The sequence below is a fragment of the Monodon monoceros genome, unplaced genomic scaffold, assembly GCF_005190385.1.
Source record: "Monodon monoceros isolate NGI ecotype Baffin Bay Population unplaced genomic scaffold, NGI_Narwhal_1 Super_Scaffold_15, whole genome shotgun sequence".
Lineage (NCBI taxonomy): Eukaryota > Metazoa > Chordata > Mammalia > Artiodactyla > Monodontidae > Monodon > Monodon monoceros.
Genome location: NW_021703771.1, coordinates 57,917,772 through 57,940,057, shown reverse-complemented (window position 1 = coordinate 57,940,057; position 22,286 = coordinate 57,917,772). Strand labels below are relative to the sequence as shown.

Sequence of the window (22,286 nt, the reverse complement as noted above, 5' to 3'; positions counted from 1 at the left end):
GCATTCTTTTAGAAAGGTGAGTCCAGTTCTAGCCACAGCATGTCTTGGAAGGAGGAAGCCATTTCAAAGACTTATGTCAAGACGTTCAGGTGTATGATTAGCATCTAAACAAGTATGGTGGCATTGAAAATGAGAAAGAAGGGACAGATAGTCAAGGAAGTAGGAATTGGGCTTGACTGACCAGTTATGGGGAAAATATCAAAAGAAAGAAATCGGGGACAACTCTAAAGTTTTGAGCCTGGTAACTGGAGCATGGTGAGGTCAGTGACAGAGCACAGAAGTCCTGGAGCAGTCACTGTGGGGACAGGGCGTATTTATCTGGGGGCAGTTTTTCTTAGTCCTTGATCTGAGATGTCTCCCTTCAAAGCAGAAGTCTGAATTGCGTTTTAGCACTGCAGAGTAGGTATGAAGTTCAGGGGAGCGTTCCTTTAAAAATGCTTTCCTTGGGGCTTCCCTGGTGGTGCAGTGGTTGAGAGTCCGCTTGCCAATGCAGGGGACACGGGTTCGTGCCCCGGTCCGGGAAGATCCCACATGCCGCGGAGCGGCTGGGCCCGTGAGCCATGGCCGCTGAGCCTGTGCGTCCGGAGCCTGTGCTCCACAACGGGAGAGGCCACAACAGTGAGAGGCCCGCCTACCACCAAAAAAAAAAAAAAAAAAAAAAAAAGCTTTTCTTCTGTATTGGGTAATGTATGCACGTGATGCAGTGAAAAGTAGTTAGTCCCATCCCTATCCTCCAGCTAGGCAGTTTCTTTCCCTGTTGGCAATCACTATTACCGGCTTCTTGTGTATCCTACCTTAAATACTCTGGAGTTGGTAGTTTATTTTTTTTCACAAATATTATGTAATATACACATTGTTCTGCACCTTATTTTTTTTAACCTTTATAATGTATTAGGGTTGATTATTTTGTATCAGTACGTACAAAGCTGCTCCATACATGCCATAAATGACCTAACCAGTCCCCTGTTTTTCACCATTTACACTGTTCTAATCTTTTGCTAGTATAAACAGGGCTGCAGCAGCATTGCTTACACATAAGCCATTTTTGCAGAGGATAAATTTCCAGGACTGGAACTGCTGTGTCAGAATGTGATGAATATCCTTCAGTATAAGCTGTGTATACCGTTAGAAGCCTTCTGCGTTGTCCTAGAATAAAAATATTCATTGTATGCAATTGCCCAACATGTGAAATAGTTTTATAACCTTCTGAGCTGTTTTTTGGTAATCTTGAAAATGAGGATTAGTTTTTCACAGTTGTCAGTAACCAGGTAACATTGTAATGATCTGTTTTCTATTTGGCAGATCGTCCAGTGACCTATTTGTATAACACTCTGCACTATTATGAAATGCACCTGAGAAATCGTGAAAGTCTCAAACGAAAACTTGTCCATGCAATCATTGGGTCGCTCAAGGATAATCGACCACAGGGCTGGTGTCTAAGTGACACTTACCTGAAATGCGCTATGAACGCACGAGAAGACAATCCCTGGGTCCCAGATGACTCCTACTATTGCAAATTGATTGGCAGACTAGTAGATAATATCCTTTTTACTGTGATTTTTCCAGACTCTTCAGAAATAACTATATGTTGATTTGTGTGAACATATATTGTCTTTAAATATTCCAAGATTTTGATATATTCTAAGATTTCAATTTTTTAAGATCATTTTATTTGAAATGTTTTGAAGGTTTTGAAATCTTAAATTAGCAGCATTATGCCAGATAGGCAGAAATTTACTCCATTAAAATTTATATTTCAAAAAAGACCTTAGAGAAGAGATCTGTTTTCAAGAAAAAAAAATCCTATTCCTAAATAAATGTACTATGTGTTATAGAACATACATCTTGTTTGCCACTGGAGAACATAGAATTTTGTTGCTTTAAATAAATCCCTGAATGTTTTTTAAAACATTAATAGATAACAATAAAACCTTATTTTTCTTTTTTTTTAGTGAAAGAGATTCTATATTGGTATTTTTATTTCTTCACGTTTATGTTGTTTTAAATTATTAGCACACTGTGCTTAATATGTCTATACCTCATGCCACTATTTACTAGATAGAGCAATTTTACATAAATGGGCATGATTTCTTTTCGTATGCAAGGAATTATTTCCTGAAGTAAAAGAATTACTCATGAGAAAGTAATGTTCTTATTAACTTTCCTATAACTATTAAAAGAAAAAAGGTTGATAAAGCCTACAGATACCTTGGTTGCATCTATAGCTATCATGTCACAATTACAAGAGCCCACTTACATGAGACCAATTGTTTATACCTGTGCTTGACCACATGGTTGCTATCAGTACACTTCGGTCATGTCAAATTTATTTGTATTTGGTTTGTATTGTTTGCCTCTTAAGCTCTCCAGTAAATCACTTCTTGAGGCCTCATAATCAGATGCATTGGTAATCGAATGAGATGTTTACATGTGAAACATTTGGAAACTGTGAAGCACTATACAAATGGGAGCCTTTAATCTCAAAATAATCGACAGTTATTGCTTTCACCATCTGCACCAATGGCTGGCAAATCCCCTGGTCCGTTCCCAAACTGCGACTGGAGATTCAATGAGTTTCCCAACCCCGCTGCCCACGCACTGCATGTTACTTGTGTGGAGCTCATGGCCTTGGCTGTTTCAGGCCAAGATGTTGGAAATGCTCTTCTAAATGTTGTCCTGAAAAGGTGTGTATCCTGTTTCCTGCAATAAGATTCATTGTTTATTTGTAGAGAATGATATTTTATTTGGAGCTGTTTGACAAACCTGTTGTCCCAAGGCCAATGCACGTTGAATAGTGGCTGTCTTTTGGGTCCAGATCTTGTCTTTGTAATATAGATGAAATGGAATGAGCCCTGAACAGGGTCAGAAGACCTGGGTTTGTTCCCACTTCTACTCTTTATTAGCTGTTTGACGTTTAATTTAGGAATAATGTTAACTTCTCACTAAAGATAGTCTTTCAAGATTCCCTTCTTAAAGACCAGTGTAAAGTAGGGGATAATGATTGGAGAAGAAGTATACATAAGTGAAATAGTCTTTTAGCTCAGCAACCATTGTTAAAGGAGACGAGCAAAAAAAGAAGAAAAGCCTTATTTAGCTTTTGTTTATATTTTTACTCGCTAAAAATCCATTGTAGTTTTATTAAAATAGGTCAGTTGTCACCCCCCAAATGATATGTGTTCTCAAAATAAGATCCATTGTCACTTTTATAATTTCACTCTTTTATTCTGTTTTCCCCACTAATAGTCAGCCTTTAGTGCCAAGAGAGAACATTACAGCATGGATGAATGCAATTGGATTGATTATCACTGCCCTACCAGTGAGTTAATCATTGTGATTTGTATAAGCTCGTCATGCAGTTAATGAAATGTTTCATATTTTTTAAGCTTTCACGTTGTTATTGCTTCAGAAATCTACAGTGACTATTTTGTTTGCATTTTGCATCAGATCTAAATAAATCTACCTGACTTATGGGTCCCTGCATCTCTGGTCCCACCTTACCTATCCAGCCTTAGTTTTCCCATTAAAATCTGATCTACTTTCAACCCCCATAACATGTTATGTATCTAGAGCCTTGGCTCCTGCAAATAATGCTTGTTGAGACATGTTTCAGGTACTTCTGCCATGTAAGAGAATATATCAGAACCCTTATTCCTTCCGTCACCTTCTCTAAAGCTTACTCATTCTCTGCTGGCTTAGGGCTTGCTTCTTCAGTGAAGTCTTCCATGACTTCTCCGCCCATGTGAAGTCTCCCTTCTGTGACCGCCACCCGTGTCTAGTCAGCACCACACAGTTGTCTAACATCTTTGAATGTCAGTAATACTGTCTAAACCTGAGCTTTCCACACTTGTTTTTTATGCACCTTTATGAATCATTTTTTCCTTACACTCCTCCAAAATATATGTATACACACACACATAGTTATGAACTATAAATGTGTACCAGTGTTATCTGTATAATAAACTAGGCAAAGTCAATTTACCATGTAGTAAATATCAGATACTAAATGAACTGGACATGAGAAAGTGCTATTATTTTAAGCTTTGGAGTAGAATACTGGATATGGGGTGGAATACCGGATAAATGCTATTTTTCACGAGGCTTTCTCCTGGTTTTAAAGGAGCCGTATTGGATCGTCCTTCATGATCGAATTGTGAGTGTTATCAGCAGTCCCAGCCTGACGTCTGAGACAGAGTGGGTCGGCTATCCTTTCCGCCTCTTTGATTTCACTGCTTGTCATCAGTCCTACTCTGAGATGAGCTGCAGCTACACGTTAGCTCTGGCACATGCGGTGTGGCACCATTCTAGCATCGGGCAACTTTCTCTCATTCCCAAGTAGGTATTATGATTTCTTAAAGACATTTGATTTATCATTTTGTTTTTGTTTTATAATCTCATTTATGCATGAGGTATATATCTCATTCAATAGAACAACTTAGAAGTAGAAGTCTTAAGTAGATTCTAGGTATCAGGAAGCCTCCTTTATTTCAGAATTGTTTGAGTGAAATTAATTTGTATGTACAAGTAACAATCTGGTATCTTGTTTTCCATTACCATTTTGGGAGGCTTAGTCAAATGCATTCTTTTTCCAGAATATATCCCGAAAGTTGGCTTTTGAACTGCATAACTAATATTAGGCTATCTTCTGGTTTTTTTTTTTTGACTGTATAATTGGTATTAATTAGATTCACATTTCTTGAGAATGGCCTTTATATTAGGTTGGTTATTCTCTTTTTATTTCAAATAATTCGCATTCTGTCATTCAGTAATTTTACTATTAGGAATGACTTCTAAATCTGAAGTAATTTATTTCAATAATCAAATGAAAATAAGAGCCAGTGAGAGATGTGAGATTAATTTAAAATGTTACCAAAATTAAAAGAAACGTTTTTAAGAAGATTACAAATTTTGCAAATACTCGGGTAGGCTGTATTAACAAAGTTCAAACAATTCAACTGATTTCAAGTAACAATAAATTTTTATTTTTAAATTTTAGGTTTCTTACTGAAGTACTTCTTCCTATAGTGAAGACTGAGTTCCAGTTGCTTTATGTGTACCATCTCGTGGGACCATTTTTACAAAGATTTCAGCAAGAGAGAACTCGATGTATGATAGAGGTAGAATAAAATCTGGGTTTTCCGTGATAAGATTAAGTTCTAAAAGATATATTAAGATTTCTTTCCCAGTGTTTTTCAAACTGCATATCATTACCATTAGTAGGAAAATCATTTTAGTGGGATCTAAGAGCAATTTTTGAGGCCTTAGTGTCCCCATAACTTAGTATGCCTATAACGAGTTTGATGTGTGATGTGTTGAACTGGAGATGCAGGGGAAAATATCTGTCATCAAGGTTGAAAAGCAAGTAAAGGACAGAGAAGTGCATTTGAGAACATTCTCTGTAGTACAGAGGAATTCATTAAAATGATGGGAATGGTTGAAGTCAATCACCTATAACAAGAGTATAGATAAAAGGAAATGAGCCAGGAGTAGACCCTTAAAGTGTGAGCCACCAAATGGAACTAAGAAGGTCCAGTATAAAGGCTCCTCCCGGAGATTGCAGATATCCCAGAAATTGAGAGGTCGTTTCTAGAAAAGGGATTGTCTAGCTCTTAAGTTTAAGAGAATACTATTAGAAAGAGAAGTTGCATGTAAGCTCTATTAGGAGGCAGTTTGTAGCACTCTGGATTCCATTATAAATGCAGGCAGTGTCATATCACCCATGTGCACAGAGGTCTGTCTGATAGTGACAATTCCTCAACAAACATGTTATCCTCTGTGCTGGTCTTGAATGGAGTCTAGCTGCATCAGGCTGAGTTATTGAACCATTTTCTCACCATTTAAGTAGTTCTATGCTGTTTGTTGAATAGATTGGTGTGGCATTTTATGACATGTTGCTGAACGTAGACCAGTGTAGCACCCACTTAAACTACATGGATCCCATCTGTGACTTCCTGTATCATATGAAGTACATGTTTACTGGTGACAGTGTAAAAGAGCAAGTAAGTTCACTTTAATTATTTTTTAATGACATTTAGTTTAGAAAACTTAAATATATGGCGGATAGACTATTTTGTTTGGGTGAGTGGGGTTTTTGGTTAATTTTTTCTTTTAAGGGGACAAGGTTAATAGACCTTTTTAGGCTACGTGGCCTATTACTTTGGACATAGTGTTAAAGTAAATACCTATTATAATTTCTCACACTTTTCCCCTTGATATTTGCAGCAAAACATCTGAAAAAGACCTGGGGGTTTATTAACAGTAAACTCATTAGGAAGAAACAGTACGGTATGGCTACTGAAAAGATCAGAGAGGCCTCGTGTTATAAGTGAAGCAGGGCCTAGTTTTCCCCACAGTGATTAGGGTACACTGTGAGGATGTGAGACAAATCGCAGCATGACAAGAAGACTAAAACCAGGAGGGTCAGGAGAATAACTAGTGAAGGGTATTTGAAGGAACTGGGGGTGCTTAACTTGAATTTTTAAAGTCCTGGGGAATCAATTGTATTCTTACTATTTGGGTGTTGCCATTTGGAATAGGTATTAAATTTGTTCTGTGTCACTTTAAAAGGTATACAAACTGGTGAAGTTAAAGGGAGGCACGTTGTAACTCAGCATATAAAGAGCCATTCCCTGGGAGAGCTGTCTCAAAGTGGAAGGGTCCTCCTTAAATCATAACTGAGTTTCCTGTCAGTGGAAACCAGGATCTCAGCTGTTTTAGAAGGGTGGAGAGAGGGCAGATAGGTGGAATTAAGTGACCTCCCCTCCATACTTCAATGTTATTTCTCTCTAAAATGGGAAAGGAACATAAATTGATAGACATAAACATATGACTCCTAGTCTGAGGGATTCGTTCCTTGGAGCTGGCGACATGGGGTGGGGAGGGTGTCGCCTCCTTCATGCCTCAGCAGGATTGTCAAGTGGGAACCCATTCAGAAATGTTCTTGTTAGCATATTCCCTATATTTGGGCCTAAGAGACTTTGACACAAGGGGAATACAAAAAGGAAGAATTATTAATGGGCTGATCTTTCCTAGTAAGATCCAAAAACATTTGAGTAAAGCTAAGAAAGCTATGGAACTGCTTGATGTATTTATTTCTTTAAAGTTTTTTAAGTAAGAGTAGATCTAATATTATTTAGTTTGAATTCCAAGTGTAAATCAAAACCAGAAAGTTAGCTTTATAGATAAATGTTATGAACGTAAGTTATTCAAAGAACTTCGACATATAATCGTGCTTTATGCTTCCCTTACGTGATACCTTACGTGAAGATGGTATCTTAAAAGGATGATCCCCTTGGTGGGTATGTAGAATTCCCAGTGTAAACTCTACTAGCTATCGTCAGTGGGACGACTGGCTAGCTAGGTAAATGAGTATGTTTTTGTAAGTGTATGCATACATAGATAGACGCACATACACATATATACATATATATATGTGTGTGTGTGTGAGGGACAACACATGTTTTTTCTCATGTAAGAGAGGAGTTTTATCTGCTTTTGTTAAAACACAAAACATGCAGAGAAACATCTCAACCACCTGTTCCACTCCCTAGTTTATTGTCTCAGGGTATGTGTAAGTTGCTTCTTTAAAGGTTGGAAATTGAAGTTCTCTGGTTAAAATACTTTTTAATGTGTTTTCATTTTTTAGGTAGAGAAGATTATCTGTAATTTAAAACCAGCTTTAAAACTTCGTCTTCGATTCATCACTCACATTAGCAAGATGGAACCAGCTGCAGTGCCTCCACAAGCCGTCAGTAGTGGGTCTCCAGCACCTCAGTCTAATCAGGTGCCAGTGTCTCTACCAGTGACTCAGTGAGGTCAGGGTGTGCTGTGGTGAAAACGGACTTGAATCTATTAAATCTGAACATGATCGTGCTACATAGTGGTGGAGTAGAGGCAGTGATGTTCAGATTGTTTTATTCTGATTCAAATGGTGAATCTGTTGACTTCCAACTCCCATCTCCCTATGTTTTTGTCTCTAAGAGATAAAGTAAGCTACACGTTGTTCATATCCACAACAATGTACTAGAGCTACCTAGGAATGGGGACATAATCTGATTAAATGACTTTTACTAGGCGCTCTCAATCTTTCCTATCTTGGCCATTGTTTTTATTTTTTAGTATTAATGACTTATTCAGTCTTCAAATACACTGGTTTAAAGGCACCACACATGTAAAATAGTTACTACAAATCCTTTTATACATAAATCTCTTTTGGTGTATCTGGGATAAGAGATTTTTGTCAAGTAAAGGACTCTAGATTTCATTGCATTACTGGAGCAAATAGGTTCATATTCTTTGTAAAATGGCTTAAATTTTTTATCATAGATTTCCAAGTAAATGGGCTAATATTTCTAGTGTAGATTGGCAAGTTTTTGCCTTTGCCATGGACTTGAACTTACTATGTGAAATGAGTTGGAAGTCATGTAAGTCATGTAACATAGCTAGGGCTTCCCTAGTGGCGCAGTGGTTGAGAAACTGCCTGCTAATGCAGGGGACACGGGTTCGAGCCCTGGTCTGGGAGGATCCCACATGCCGCGGAACAACTAGGCCCGTGAGCCACAACCACTGAGCCTGCGCGTCTGGAGCCCGTGCTCCACAACAAGAGAGGCCGCGATAGTGAGAGGCCTGCGCACCGCGATGAAGAGTGGCCCCCGCTTGCCACAACTAGAGAAAGCCCTCGCACAGAAACGAAGACCCAACACAGCAAAAATAAATAAATAAATTACTAAACTCCTACCCCCAACATCTTCTTTAAAAAAAAAAAAAGAAAGAAAATAACATAGCTAGAAATGCATAAGCTTAATAAAATCATCCTTAAGTGGTGATTCTTTAATCTCTGTTTTTAAAAATAAATCAGCTGCTTTTCCAGGTTGACACTCTCACCTGTGTGTGTGTGTTTTGCATGTATTTAGAAACCTGCGTAGCAGTGACAGAACCTTACAAAGAGATAAAGAGAAAAGAAGTTTCTAGGGATTACAGCTTTGAACAACATGGAAATATGGTCCCTTTTCAGGCTGGGTAGCTTTATCTCCTGAAATCAAGAGATCCATTCTATGTGCGGGGGCTGATATAGGTGTTTATTTTTAATGCCAGCATATTTTTATTTGGAAATGAATGTGTATTTCTCTAACGATAAGGCTTTTGCCAAAATGGGAATATAAGCTTTTTAATTTCACAAAAGTTAGCATTTCCATATCTTGAATTTCATACCAAGAGGGAATTGATACAGTTTATACTAATTGTACTAACTTTTACCAAGGCAAAACATTTTTCTGAAAGACGAAACCTTTGGGAGGATAACTAGAAGTTTAAACTAGTCGATTTGCTAATTATCTCATTAACTGTGAGATTTTTATATGACGTTTCCATGTTTACTTAGGCGGGTTAAGGTAATCAGTAGGCTTATGGTTACCCTCCCGAGCAACTCCAAAGCAAGCCAAGGTTATTGCTACTGCTGTGTTCACTGTCCGAGTTACTTCTTCTGGTGTCTTCCCCAGAGATGGATTCACTTCCATTATATCTAATCCTGACAGTAGCCCTACAACAACAAATGGAAATAATGTAATTTATTAAATAGTTGACATTTTTAATTTAGTACAGACTGACTTGAAATATTATCTGGGAATAGAAAGAGGTGTAATAACTGAAAACATTTCCGTCATTGCATCATGCAATGGACATTTAGGAAGTGTCTGTTGGGACTCGATCTTCAGATTTGGGAGGTATCAATATATATTGGCCGGGTGTACACTTCCTTCTTTATTCACTCAGATTTTTACATACCTGTTTTGTAAATTTCTTCTGTGATGTAGAGACCTTCTCTGTAAGACAGACCTCCCTGGACTGGTGTGCCAGTAGCTGGTGTGAAAGACGGGTCCAGTCCATCAACATCAAAGCTCAAATGAATTGGCCTTTTCTTTCTTTTAAGAGGTGGGAAAGGAATTCAGTTTAAAGTTGGTGGTTTAGTATTTCGTAGAAAAATACAGTTCTTACTTCATAAAAAGTAACAACCCAGTGAAGTTCCATGATTGTACTTCCTTGCTTTATTAATAACTTACACTGACCAGTGTCAGTAGCAAGTCCTTTTCATAATATTTATGTTACACACATACAAACACACATACACACACACAAAGTATCATACCTTCCTAGTAGATAGCTGAATGCTTCTTCCATCACCTTGCCAATTCCCAGTTTATCCACTTCAGTCATTGAAAAGTATTTAATTCCCAGAATTTTCAAAATGTAGCTATGAAAGAGGATATATTAATCTACAATTTATAAGGAGACTGACCCTATGCCCTCTGGTTTCCTTTTAAAGAAAAGATCAGTGTGGTGAGATTAAAAAAAATATTTAAGTTTGGTGAACTGTATGTATATATCAATATATTTCTAAATAGCAAGTCAACGTAAAAATCACCTGAATACATACACGTATATGTATGTACGTGTATACATATAAATATGTGTAGATATAGATATATAGACTTGGTGCTGAAAATAATTTTTTCTCATCGGCTTGACCAGCACACCTAGCAAGAGAAAGGACAAAAAGGAAGATAAGTCACATCAAGGAATAAACTTACTGTTCCCCAGGGTCCACGTCTCTCAGGCCAATATACACAATATCTTTGGCAGATAGGCAGGGAGTCACCCAGGAGAATCCTGGGACATCCGGAATCTAGAATTGCAATGGTTCCATTGGGTTATATATGCTTCTCTTGAGCAAATCTTACATTGAAAGTTAAGGACACTTGTTAGATTGCGTGTGTCTGGTTTAGAACATAAATCCCAGGGAAATCATTAAAATATAATACAAAATGAAGAATGAAGTGCCTGCCCGCCTGTGCTACCCTTGTTTGCTTTGGCCTTACCCAGCTTCAACCCTGTGGCCCACACCTAACCTGAATCACTTGTCAGCGTTTACCTGCCCTGCGCCCCATTTCCACTCTGCCCTGCTCTCCTGGAACTCTTCTGTAAAGAAATCAGTGTGCTTCCATTACTTTCGTAGCTTCCTTCTTTTCTTCTCTTTCTCAGTAAAGACTTAATCCAGAGGGTGGTTGAGAGTGGCTAAGGGAAATTTTCGATCAGACCTTTGGTTTGACCATATCTTCAGATGTCCTGGAGCCATGCTTGGCTCTTCCCATGAGCTGGCTACGCATTTTGCAAGCCTATCACTTTGGTCATCTGTTCGGAAAACATTGCTGCCGACATTTAACATTAAGGAGGTTTTGATCCCCAAGTATCATCACAACGGCCAATTTGCTACGGTTGAATCAATAAAAATTGTTTTATTGATATGCTACAGCATATCAATAAAATTATGAACTACAATGTTAAATCTCATTCTGGAATTTCATCTTAACGTCTTTTAGAAAAGAAGTTTCCAAGGAGGAGGTAGTTCTTCCTCTTGTGGTTTAGATATATGTTTCTCATAGTAAAGATGTTAAATAATAAACCACCATAATCCTCATTTTTAAACTCCATGTTTGAAAAGGCCCTATGATGTGGAGGGGACACTTGGTAAGAATGAGAGGCTATGGGGTTTGTAGTAGAAGGAGGAGGTGCCAGGAGACCAGTTCTGGTCCTTGCTGCACATTTGGTATGTCTGTTAACCTCTGAACCTCTGTTAACTTGTTTATAGAGGATTCCTCTCTGCCCCACCTACTAAAAAGGGTAGTTTAAGAATCAGAAGGGAAGCTACATATGAAGTCAGTTTGCAAACTATCAAGTAAGGTAGAGGTACAGAGCCTCACCACCTCTATCCGCCCACCCATTGCTTATTGGCTGCCCAGAAAAAAGTTTGAGAAGTTAATCAAGAAGATGGCACAGGGGTTCTTACTTCCCTTCCGCCTCCTGAACTTCTGCTAAAGATAATTCTTTTGTAACAAAATACCAACCAGCTGTTTACCTTTCCCTTTAGTTCCTTCAGGAGGAAAGATACAGGTTGTCCATGTAAGTTCCCAGTTGTGGTTGTCAGTGGAGTGTTGATGTCGGTGTGAGCATCCACCCAAATGACACAGAGATCTGGGTGGACCCTGGCATGGCCAGAGATACTGCCAATTGCCAAACTTGAGAGGAAAAGAAGTTTGTATGGACATCAGGTTTGCAGTATCATTACATACATCATATCATAAATGCAACATCCTCACCTGATTTTCCTTTAAGTCAAAGTGGCTAATATTTCTGAGAGGTTTTAAACTGGAGATGCCAATTAAACAATGATAACAATAGAGAAAGTATAGCTTATACTTAATATTTACTAACAAGTTATATTTATTCACTTCAATGGCATTACTAATAAATTTGTAATTTTTTTCAAAACCACCTTCTAATAAAATTGCAAATTATAGTTTAACTAAAAATTAACTGTGTGAAAAGACAGTAGCCACACAAGAAATTTTTTAGCATGAGACACCACTCAACTCTCAGGGTTAACTCAGGCTCATTTTCTGTACTCTCATCTCTCTTGGTAAATACTAATTCTCCCAAGTGAATTATGACAGAGTCCTTCCATTTTTCTTAAAATCCAATTCTTTTACAATTGGGGAGCATCACTCGGAAGTCCTTACATCCACTTCAGCCAGAGTATCCTGGGAGCTCACTCACTCAGATCCTCTGCTGGAACTTTCTAGTCTCCTGCTATGTATTTAAGGACCCGCTCTTAGCCAGATCCAGAACCCTCAAAGTTCATCTCAAACATTCCAAGCTCCAGAAAACATGCCGGAATGAAAATGCTAAGTAATACCTTACACAAAAGTTAAAAGATCAGGATTTGCCATGCAATGCTTGCATTCTCCCACTTGTGAATGTTCAGGGATCCTCCAGAGAATCGTGAACTTTCAGATTCTCAAAGTGGAAGCAGTCGTTTCTTGATGTTCAGGTATTGATGATTCAGCTTGATGTTTGTCTTTCCCTACAGGTTTCTTTTCCTTTGGCCATTAGCCACTCTTAAAATTTCCACTTACAAATTTTTCCGCTTAGAAAAGAAAGTGAGCTCCAGTTTCTCAATGGCAGTTTCATCACAGAAGCCCTGGTAACTCTTTGGCTTTAGGGGAGAAAATGGAGGGGGATGAGGTAACTGACCCTTGCATCAAGAGCTATTGTAATGTTTGTACTTTTTATCTAATTATACTTCTGATAACATATCGTGGGACCTTGAGAGTAAACATGGAAAGACTTGCACGCAAAAATTATCTTTGCCACATTATTTATAATGGTGAAAATTTGAAAATAATCTGAATATCTGAAAATATGGATATATATAGTGATATCATACCTTGATGAAAAATTAAGCAACAATAAACAATTATGCTTGTATATATCATGAAGTAACATAAGGAAATTGGTAGTGTAGATTAAGAACAAAACAGAATAATACACAATTGTTAAAATCATACACAAGGAAAAAATTGTGGCAGGAAGGAAGTATGCCAGATTTTCAAAATTCCAGTAGAAACGGTTGTTAGAGAATTACAACTGCCATTGTTTTTTCCCTTTTATATATGTGTGTGTATTTCAAAATTTTTACAATTATTAACTTTTATAACGGGAAAACGCATGCTTTAGTTGTTGACCTAAATTAGTTGTTTCTATTATCAGTAATCAAGTACAGTAAACTGACTATGAATTTCCTCAGTACTCATTTATTTAGAAATGTAAGCCTGAATATTTTGCCTAAATCCATTCACATGTCATGTATCTTCTGCTGTTATACAGATAATGCAAGCCTTCAAACAGAGCTAAATTTATGTTTCCAAAATAAAGTAGTAACCAATAAATTTAAAAGAAAAAAGACAGAAATTTTGGTGTAAAATATTGATCAATGCTCTCCCTTCCTTATTTTCTCTCTTCTCATGGTTTTGGTGATACTTCCTTTACAGTATTTGTGCCAGACTTCCATAGAGATAATCATTAAAAAAGACCTGTGGTCTCCGCCCAGTACAAGACTGGTCCTTCCGTTCCTCTTGATTTCTGCCACCACATCAGCCAGCTGTTCACTTGCTTTTCCCACAGACCTTGGATTCTTCACAATTTGGAAGGGACTGTCATTAGGGACATCAGCAAAGGTCAGGGCCCCATAATCTTTCACATCACACTCTATAATTAAAATTAAAAGTTTCAGGTTACTAAGTAAAAAAAGAGATTACAAAACAGCCTGTAGGATGATTCCAATTTTACCAAATAGGTGTATTTGCAAAAAAAAAAAAAAAGTCTGGAATGGCTGTAAAAACTTGTGAAGGTAAAAAACCTTGTCCACTGTTGCCTGACAGCATCATCCCACCTTTGCTGTACACCTGTGCCTGCTGTATACTGGGTTCTCTGCAAATATCGATACTTCTTGAATCGAGCCAGTTAGGCTAGACACGAAAGTGTAACAGTGATAAGCTGGTTTGCTCTTAATGGGTGGCATCACTGTCTTGGTCTCTGTCTCTGTTTATGTGCTGTCTACTTTACTACAATAAGCGTGTTTTGTATATGTAATGAAGAAATTGTTTTTAAAAGAATATGTATACATATATATTTATGCCCAGAAGAAAATACACCAATATTTTCTAAATTTTCTCACACTATATTAACAGCCCATGGTTTCAGTCCAATCTGTCACCAGCTGAAGCAGCTCAGCTCCCTGCTCTGTCCATCGTACCTGCCTCATAGTGGGACTGTCTGAATTAAATAAGAACGTATGATTAGCAACGAGCCTTAAAAGCTTTTGTGAGGTCAGGAAATAAAAGCTCTATTATTATACTTCTTTAAAAAAGAAATTGCAGCTAGCCCAAAGTTTCTAAGGACCTAGGTCACTCCCTAAAAGGCCCTGTTTAGGCTTCAATTTACAGAGCTTCACGTGATATAAGTACAGTGTTCTGAACTAACCGGTCATTGTACGCTGTAGTCATTAAATGTCCGTGTGTATCCATGATTCACTAACACCTTCAAGAGATTCAACCTGATATAAAATATGACCAAATTATGCTTGTTAACAGAGGGACTAGTCTAGTCCATTTCCCCAAGCATTCTGTTCTTTCTTGGGGTCTTTTTTTTTTTTTTTTTTTTTTGCTTTATGAGGTATAATTGTTATTCACTAAAATTCACTCACTTTAAATGTACAGATCAACCAGTCTTAGAAATATCTACAGTCTTGCAACCATCACCATAATCAAGATTTAGAATATTTTCATCACCCCCTAAATTCCCTCGTGCCCCTTTATGGTCAATCCCTGCCCCACCCTCAGGCAACTACTGATCTTTGTCCTGCTATGCTTTGGTCTTTTCTAAAATTTCACACAGTTGGTAGTCTTTTGTGTCTGGCTTCTTTCACTCAGCATGACGTCTTTGCCATTCATCCATGTTCTTGCCTATGTCAGCAGTCTGTTCCTTTTTATTGTTGAGTACTATCCCGTAGTATGGATGTACCACTTTTTGTTTATCCATTCACCGGTTAATAGGCATTTCGTTTCCATTTCTTGGCTTTTATAAATAATACTGCTACAAACATTCGGGTAGTAGTGTTTATAGTATATGTTTTCACTTCTCTTGGGTAAATATCTAGGAGAAGATTTGCTGGGTCAAGAGGTAAATGTATGTTTATTTAAAAACTGCCAAAGTGCTTTCCAAAGTGGCTGTATCATTATGCATTCCCGCCAGAAATACACGAGGGTTCAAGTTGCTCCATATCCTCCCCAACACTTCATCAGAGTTCTAAATATAAAGATGACATTTACTTTAGCCCATACTTTTAAAATTATATCACTTTGCATTTGCATGCTCGTATATATGTATGTATATGTATATGTGTACACATATACACACCATGCAAACACTAGGTACTATTATTGTTATCATATTACTGTTTTATTTTCTTTCCTTTCACAAATAGGGGTCCTCTTGCTAGTAGTGTACTTCCTGCTGCCCCTGGCTTTTCATTTTCAATTCCTCTGACTCCCCTACGACCCACCCCCAGTTCTTGCACACACACATTCTCTTATGCAAGAGTCTGGCTGGAAAGACAAAAGATCTGAGTGAGGATATTCATCCAACAGTATTTACTGAGCATGCTCCCCATCGCTGCTTTTTTTATAGGCTGTACTTCTAAGGTTATAGCCAATGCTGCAATTCTGTGGTATAAATGTCACTCCAGACACACCCTCTTTTAGCAGGAGCCTGGTCCTTCCTTCAGAGTGAGAAGAAAATCAGGCTGATCTTTCAAGTTAAAAATTACCTTGCTCAAACTAGTGGTTACCAGTGGGGAGGGGCAATATAGGGGTAAGGGATTAAGAGGTACGAACTATTATGTACAAAATAAGCTACAAGGATATATTGTACAACACAGGAAATATAAGCCAACATTTTATAATAACTGTAAATGGAGTGTAACCTTTAAAAATGTGAAGCATTATATTGTACATACATGTAACATATAATATTGTACATTAACTATACTTCAATAAAAAGTAATTAATTTTTTCAAATTACCTAGTTCTTTAAGTTTCTCAAGCAGACCAGCCTTCCTCAATACTGTAGGGCCTTCTTCCACCCCTCCTCGTGGCTGAACAATTAAAAAATAGAGTAATTCAGACATTATCATGACCATCTGATGCCCACAATGGGAACCCTTTTCATTAATCAATTGAAGAGTATCAATTTTTGAATACCTACAGAGTCAGGAATTTACATTATCTCATTTAATCATCACGGCAAGGTAGATTGAATTACCCCTATGTCAAATATGAAGATCCAGAATCAGAAAGGTTATATAACTTTCCTAACAAGTGGGAGAGCCTTAGTTCACATCCGCATTCTTTAGATTCCAAAACTTGCATCTCCTCTTCTCCATCGCACCGCGTTACCAGCACAGTGAACACATATTTTGTGCAAAAGCACTCTGAGAGATGGAGATAGAGTGATTAAAAGGAGAGGGCTTCTGTCTTTGAGTAACTAACAAGCTAATAGGGGATTTGGATATTTAATCCCAATTACAGTGCTTAGAGACTTGCTTCAACGCAGATACAAGATTCATAACCACAAAAACAGGATGATTCTAACTCTGCCAGGAGCAAAGTGTGTCAGAGAAGTCTGCGTGGAGTAGGCTGATATTTCTGCTGAGTCCTGCAACGTGAGTAGGTGTTCAGGAAAATAGATAGGGTGATAGAGAAACTTTGCAAACCAGGGGAACAGCTTGAGTAAAAACATAAGGAAGAAAAAAAAAAAGAGCATGGCATGAGAAAGACCTACTTGCAGGTCCTCACGGTGGTAAGTTAGGGCTCTTGGGGAGAAAGCAGGCAGCAGGGAAAATCATCACCCGGGAGCCGAAACCACAAAACTTACCCGGTATTTCAGGTATTTTGACCTGGTTAAGCACAGTTGGCACAATTCTACCTTTGCTCATTTTACATCAGGGAAGCTAACACGCTTCCTCCTGGCTGTAATTCTTCTCCAGCCTCCTGGCAGATTAGCCATCTAAAGAACCGGTTCTTGCATGTGTCTCTCTGATTCTAATTTCCAACAAGCCTTTTCAATACAGGAGGTTACTTAGTGTTCTCAGGGGAGAAGGTGTGCCAAAAGACACGTGGATCTATCCCCAGGATTGTGCTGTGGCACTAAACTAAGTAGATATTTCTCCCCAACTCAAATTACCGGATGATTTGCCCTGGCTGCCGGGTAAATCCTCCATGTCAAATTCCTGTCCCTGGCAGCCAGGGACGCCCCACACTCAGATGGACACATTTGCTCCTTCACTCCACTCCTTTTTTGTATGACTCCCACCCCCTCTCAAGTAGATACAATTTCTCCTTCTTTAAACTCCAACAGCGTGCTGCTTGGCTCAGATTTTGCCTTGGTTTTGTGTTTGTTTTGTCTTTTCTCCATTATTAGATTTCAGTCCAATTTTTTCTACACTTCCAGCACTGTGTTTTGTAGTACGGAGCTGACACTTAGTAGATGCTCAAAAATTGTCAATTTGATAAAACTCCCTGCCCTTTTTCCCTCTCCCTTTCAAACTTTAGAACAAATCTCATACACCCCTTACAAATGAACTTATTTACAAAACAGAGATAGACTCACAGACATACAAAACAAACTTATGATTACCAAAGGGGAGACGGAGGAGGGGATAAATTAGGAGTTCGGGATTAAAATATACACACTACTATATATAAAATAGATAACCAACAAGCACCTACTGTATAGCACAGAAAACTATACTCAACATCTTGTAATAACCTATAATGGAAAAGAATTTTAAATTTACGTTCATATATAAAACTGAATCACTTTGCTGTACACTCAAAACTAACACAACATTATAAATCAACTATATTTCAATAAAAATTTTAAAAATAACACCATTCTGGGGCTTCCCTGGTGGCACAGTGGTTGAGAGTCCGCCTGCCGATGCAGGGGACACGGGTTCATGCCCCGGTTCGGGAAGATCCCACGTGCCGCGGAGCGGCTGGGCCCGTGAGCCATGGCCGCTGAACCTGCGCGTCCGGAGCCAGTGCTCCGCAACGGGACAGGCCACAACAGTGAGAGGCCCGCGGACCGCAAAAAGAATAAAAATAAAAATAACACCATTCTGAACTTTAAGAATTATAAAAAAAAACACACACAACAAATCTTATACACCCCTTAGTTGATATGAAAGTCCTCCCTCAGTATCTGTAGAGGATTGGTTCCAGGACACCTACCCTACCCCACCACCTCCCCATCCCCCCACCCCTACTCCCCCTACCCCCTGCCCCCTGCACGGATGCTCAAGTCCCTTACGTAAAATGACATAAAGATATTCCAGATACAGAACCCGCAGATATGGAGGCCCAGCTGTATATTTATTACAGTATCACAGTCGATCAATTTCACAGAGTGACACTTTTTAGCTTTTTTTTTTTTTTTGTCTGATTCAAACTGCTTCTAATGATTGGTCTTTTCTCATTGTTCTTTGTTAGCTCTACTGACTTTGAAGCTGGGCTCCATTCCCTAACTGACTGCAACTCTAAGATCCGCTGTAGATCTAAAGATGCACCAGTGCAGGTCAGGAGCACAGGCTCTGGTATCAGACAGTCCTGTCTGGAATTACACAGTCAAAGCTGTGTGACCTTGAGCAAGTTCTCAAATCTCTCTGAGCCTTTTAGTTAACCCAACAGTAAAATCAATACAATACCTACTTCATTCTTTGCCACCACCTCCTCCCCTTAACCACTGCCCTGCAAGGGAATGGAGTCCTTTTTCAGATTCAACCTTCTAGCCCTTTAATCCTCCCTTTTGCCTATTTATCCAATTTTATCTCTAAGTGAGGACAGAAATTTATATGTTGGCCATTTTTTTCCCTTCTATGCTGTGGCTTAGTGTAGAAAAATATCTCTCTCTGAGTCCTTACTATCACGAGACAATAAGCTTCATTCTCACGGGGCCATGTTTTTTTGTTGTTGTTGTCGTTGTTTTTTTTGCGGTACGCGGGCCTCTCACTGCTGTGGCCTCTCCCGTTGCGGAGCACAGGCTCCGGACGCGCAGGCTCAGCAGCCATGGCTCACGGGCCCAGCCGCTCCGCTGCATGTGGGATCTTCCCGGACAGGGGCATGAACCCGTGTCCCCTGCATCGGCAGGGGGATTCTCAACCACTGCGCCACCAGGGAAGCCCCGGGCCATGTTTTAATAAGGAAGAGCTGTAGAAGTCAGGAAGGAAGAATTATGGAGAATGGAAAATGCATCTGGCTATATTTCAAAATATTATCCCCTGGAATGGCTGTTATTATCAGCATTTGGCCTTCTGCTGAGGTCCAGGGGTCAGAGCATATTCAAGCCGTTTCCTCCCTTCCTTCCTTCCTTCCTTCCTTCCTCCCTCCTCTCTTCTTTCCTTCCTTCTTTTTTTATCAGTTATTTCAGTGCTATCTTTGTTAGAACCTGTCCCAAGAATAGGTGAGCACATTGTGGATTTTGCAATTACCCCCAGCATTAAAAGAAACACTTCTTTGTCAGCAAAATGTCCCTGTGTTTCAGGAGAGACCTTTGGAAGATTTCCAGGGAAAGTGAAGCAGTATTGACTGACAGTCCAAATGCAGTTTGCATCTCTAACCTCCGACCTGTCCCAATTTGTTTTGTAATAAAAAAGCCAGAGAGCAAAGCAAGAGTTCAAAACTAAGAGAAGAAATACATTGCTCAGATGGGCAAAGAGAAAGTTCTAAGACACCTGAGAAACCCCATTTAAAACAACCACAACCACAAAAAGTCAGCCTGGGAAGGTGTCAATTCACACTCTATCCTGTTTGTTTTTGTTTTTGTACTTCCCCATCCCCCCTCTTTTAGCACAGACGCTTACAGGAGTAGAAGATATCTGTAATCTCATTAGATTTACCAGAATGAGTGTGCCTGGGCAGAAAAAAAAAAAAGACTGTACATTTACGTGTGGCTGGCATGTTTTGGAATCTGGGAGTTTGATAAATTCATTAGTCCTTTCAATGTGGTCAACTTGCAGGTGGGTTTCCTTTTTTGTTTTTCTTTTTTCCTCCCTCAAAGAGAGGTGCACAAGGGACTCTACCTAGTCCATGAAATCAGTACTTTTATAGAATCATGAAAGCCCTAAAATAATATAAATCACTCGCAAAGTTGATAAATCAATAATATTTAGGTTATCCACATTTTTAAATTCTAAAGGTTGCTGCCCGTCTATGAAATTCTTCTAGGTGTTAATTACATAACTAAACAAATGTGTTTTCTTAAAATTCTATCTCCTTCTACATACACAGTAACACCAAAAGCAACGAGAGCACGGAAATCTAAATGAGTAGCTACAATGCAGAAATATTCTATTCCCATTCAAATAAAAATATTTTCTCTTAAAAAATTATGAGGAAAAATTCAGCAGATTTAAATAAAATTAGCTGTGGCTGAGATTAGGAGCCATAAGAATAAATGGATTTGTGACCATAATTATACAATGATGCAAAACGGTAAGAGGACTTTAAAACATAGATTTCAGGTCAGGTTGTATCAGGGAATTTAACTAACTAGACATTAACACCTTACTAATTTTGAAGTTCGAAACTTTCTCATAAATTCCGGCTATTCAAAGCCAGGGTTTTTACTCACCTGGCCCTTTGAGAAAGGAGCTCCGATGATCCCTATGGATTTTGGCTTGGAACTCATGCTCCAGCACTGCTCACTGTTGCACCCGGGGTTTCGAGCCAGTCGTCACTCTGTGCAACTCTCAGTGACGGAGAGCACATATTATTTTTCTATTTATAATTGAGTTAAATCTGTTTACTTTATTCTAATGAGGGAGAGTGGCTCCACCTACTGAAACAAAGCAACAGTCAAGTGGAAGTCCAGCAAGTTCATACTTGGAATAACTATGAGTCCTCTGGGTCTAGGTCTCTAATTAAGTGAGATTATTCATGTAGACAGTTCACACCCATTTGACAAAGCCAGCTGGTGACATTAATCTTTCCTAATCACCACTTTGATTTCCTAATTATCTTTTCTAGTCATAATTAATTAATCAAAACCACAGAAGAAGTGCTATGGTTCTTGCGGTGCAAACTCAGGGCATGGCACTTACCTCCTCCAGGTCTTTGCATCCTCCTGTGTCGAAAGGGCTGGGACTAGCAAGATGGTCTCCCACATCCCTTCCAGCTCTACAACGCTGAATTCAGTTTTCACTCTGGGATTAATGGTTAATCTACGAGGCACACCTCATACACCACCAGAGCACAGTCTCAGGGAAGGCATATGACTTCCTTTTCTGATTATTAATTAAAGAAAAACTTAATTGCCTGATTAATAACCCAGAAGCGTTACCACACTAATTTTGAAATACAATATGCGGGAAAGTAACAGTTATTGGACTCATAATATCAAAATGAAATAGAGATGCAAAAACAGCCACGACTGAGTTTTTATCATGTGCCAGATGCTGTTCTGGTTTATATTATCTCATTTAATCCTTATGTGAATTTTATGACCAGTCTCATTATTTGTGTTATTTTACTGATGAAGCAACTAAAGTTCAGAAGGGTTGCCAAATGTCACAAAGAGGAAGAGCCATGACACAGTCGTAGGCATTCTGGATCCACCTAACCACTGGACTTTACATTCTAAACACAGATGAAGTGTCAGCTATGTGTGCCTGTCAGACCAGTGTGTAAGACCTTATAGAAAAACCCAAACGAACTTTTTGGCCAACCCAATATATCCTAGATATTTACTTGGGGTATTTTATATAGCTAAGTATTAACCTCTTATGGTTTCACATTGCAAATAACTTTTTTCTAATCTGTCAGTAACCTGATAACTTTATA

The 22,286-nt window shown here is 38.7% G+C and overlaps 2 protein-coding genes across 3 annotated transcripts in view; one reads left to right on the top strand and one right to left on the bottom strand.

The window, feature by feature from the left end:
* MED23 (mediator complex subunit 23) overlaps nucleotides 1–8,425 on the top strand; it is a 42,048-nt gene extending 33,623 nt beyond the window's left edge. Inside the window, exons 23-29 of one of the 2 annotated variants that reach the window (XM_029223403.1) lie at nucleotides 1,303–1,539; nucleotides 2,519–2,684; nucleotides 3,244–3,316; nucleotides 4,118–4,332; nucleotides 4,994–5,114; nucleotides 5,865–5,996; nucleotides 7,643–8,425. In XM_029223403.1, coding sequence (XP_029079236.1) covers nucleotides 1,303–1,539; nucleotides 2,519–2,684; nucleotides 3,244–3,316; nucleotides 4,118–4,332; nucleotides 4,994–5,114; nucleotides 5,865–5,996; nucleotides 7,643–7,810 — 1,112 coding nt within the window. In that variant the 3' untranslated portion in view covers nucleotides 7,811–8,425. The remainder of the gene's footprint in view (nucleotides 1–1,302; nucleotides 1,540–2,518; nucleotides 2,685–3,243; nucleotides 3,317–4,117; nucleotides 4,333–4,993; nucleotides 5,115–5,864; nucleotides 5,997–7,642) is intronic. The other variant, XM_029223402.1, reaches the window with a different exon arrangement.
* A 370-nt stretch (nucleotides 8,426–8,795) lies between these two features.
* Nucleotides 8,796–21,583, bottom strand: ARG1 (arginase 1). Its single transcript, XM_029223404.1, has 9 exons — nucleotides 21,548–21,583; nucleotides 21,079–21,285; nucleotides 16,471–16,543; nucleotides 13,923–14,097; nucleotides 11,909–12,068; nucleotides 10,584–10,678; nucleotides 10,142–10,246; nucleotides 9,781–9,917; nucleotides 8,796–9,535 (listed from the first exon to the last, which is right to left on the bottom strand). The coding sequence occupies exons 2-9, from the start codon at nucleotides 21,133–21,135 to the stop codon at nucleotides 9,369–9,371; spliced, it is 969 nt and encodes a 322-aa protein (XP_029079237.1). The 5' UTR covers nucleotides 21,136–21,285; nucleotides 21,548–21,583; the 3' UTR covers nucleotides 8,796–9,368.
* Nucleotides 21,584–22,286: the final 703 nt, after the last annotated feature.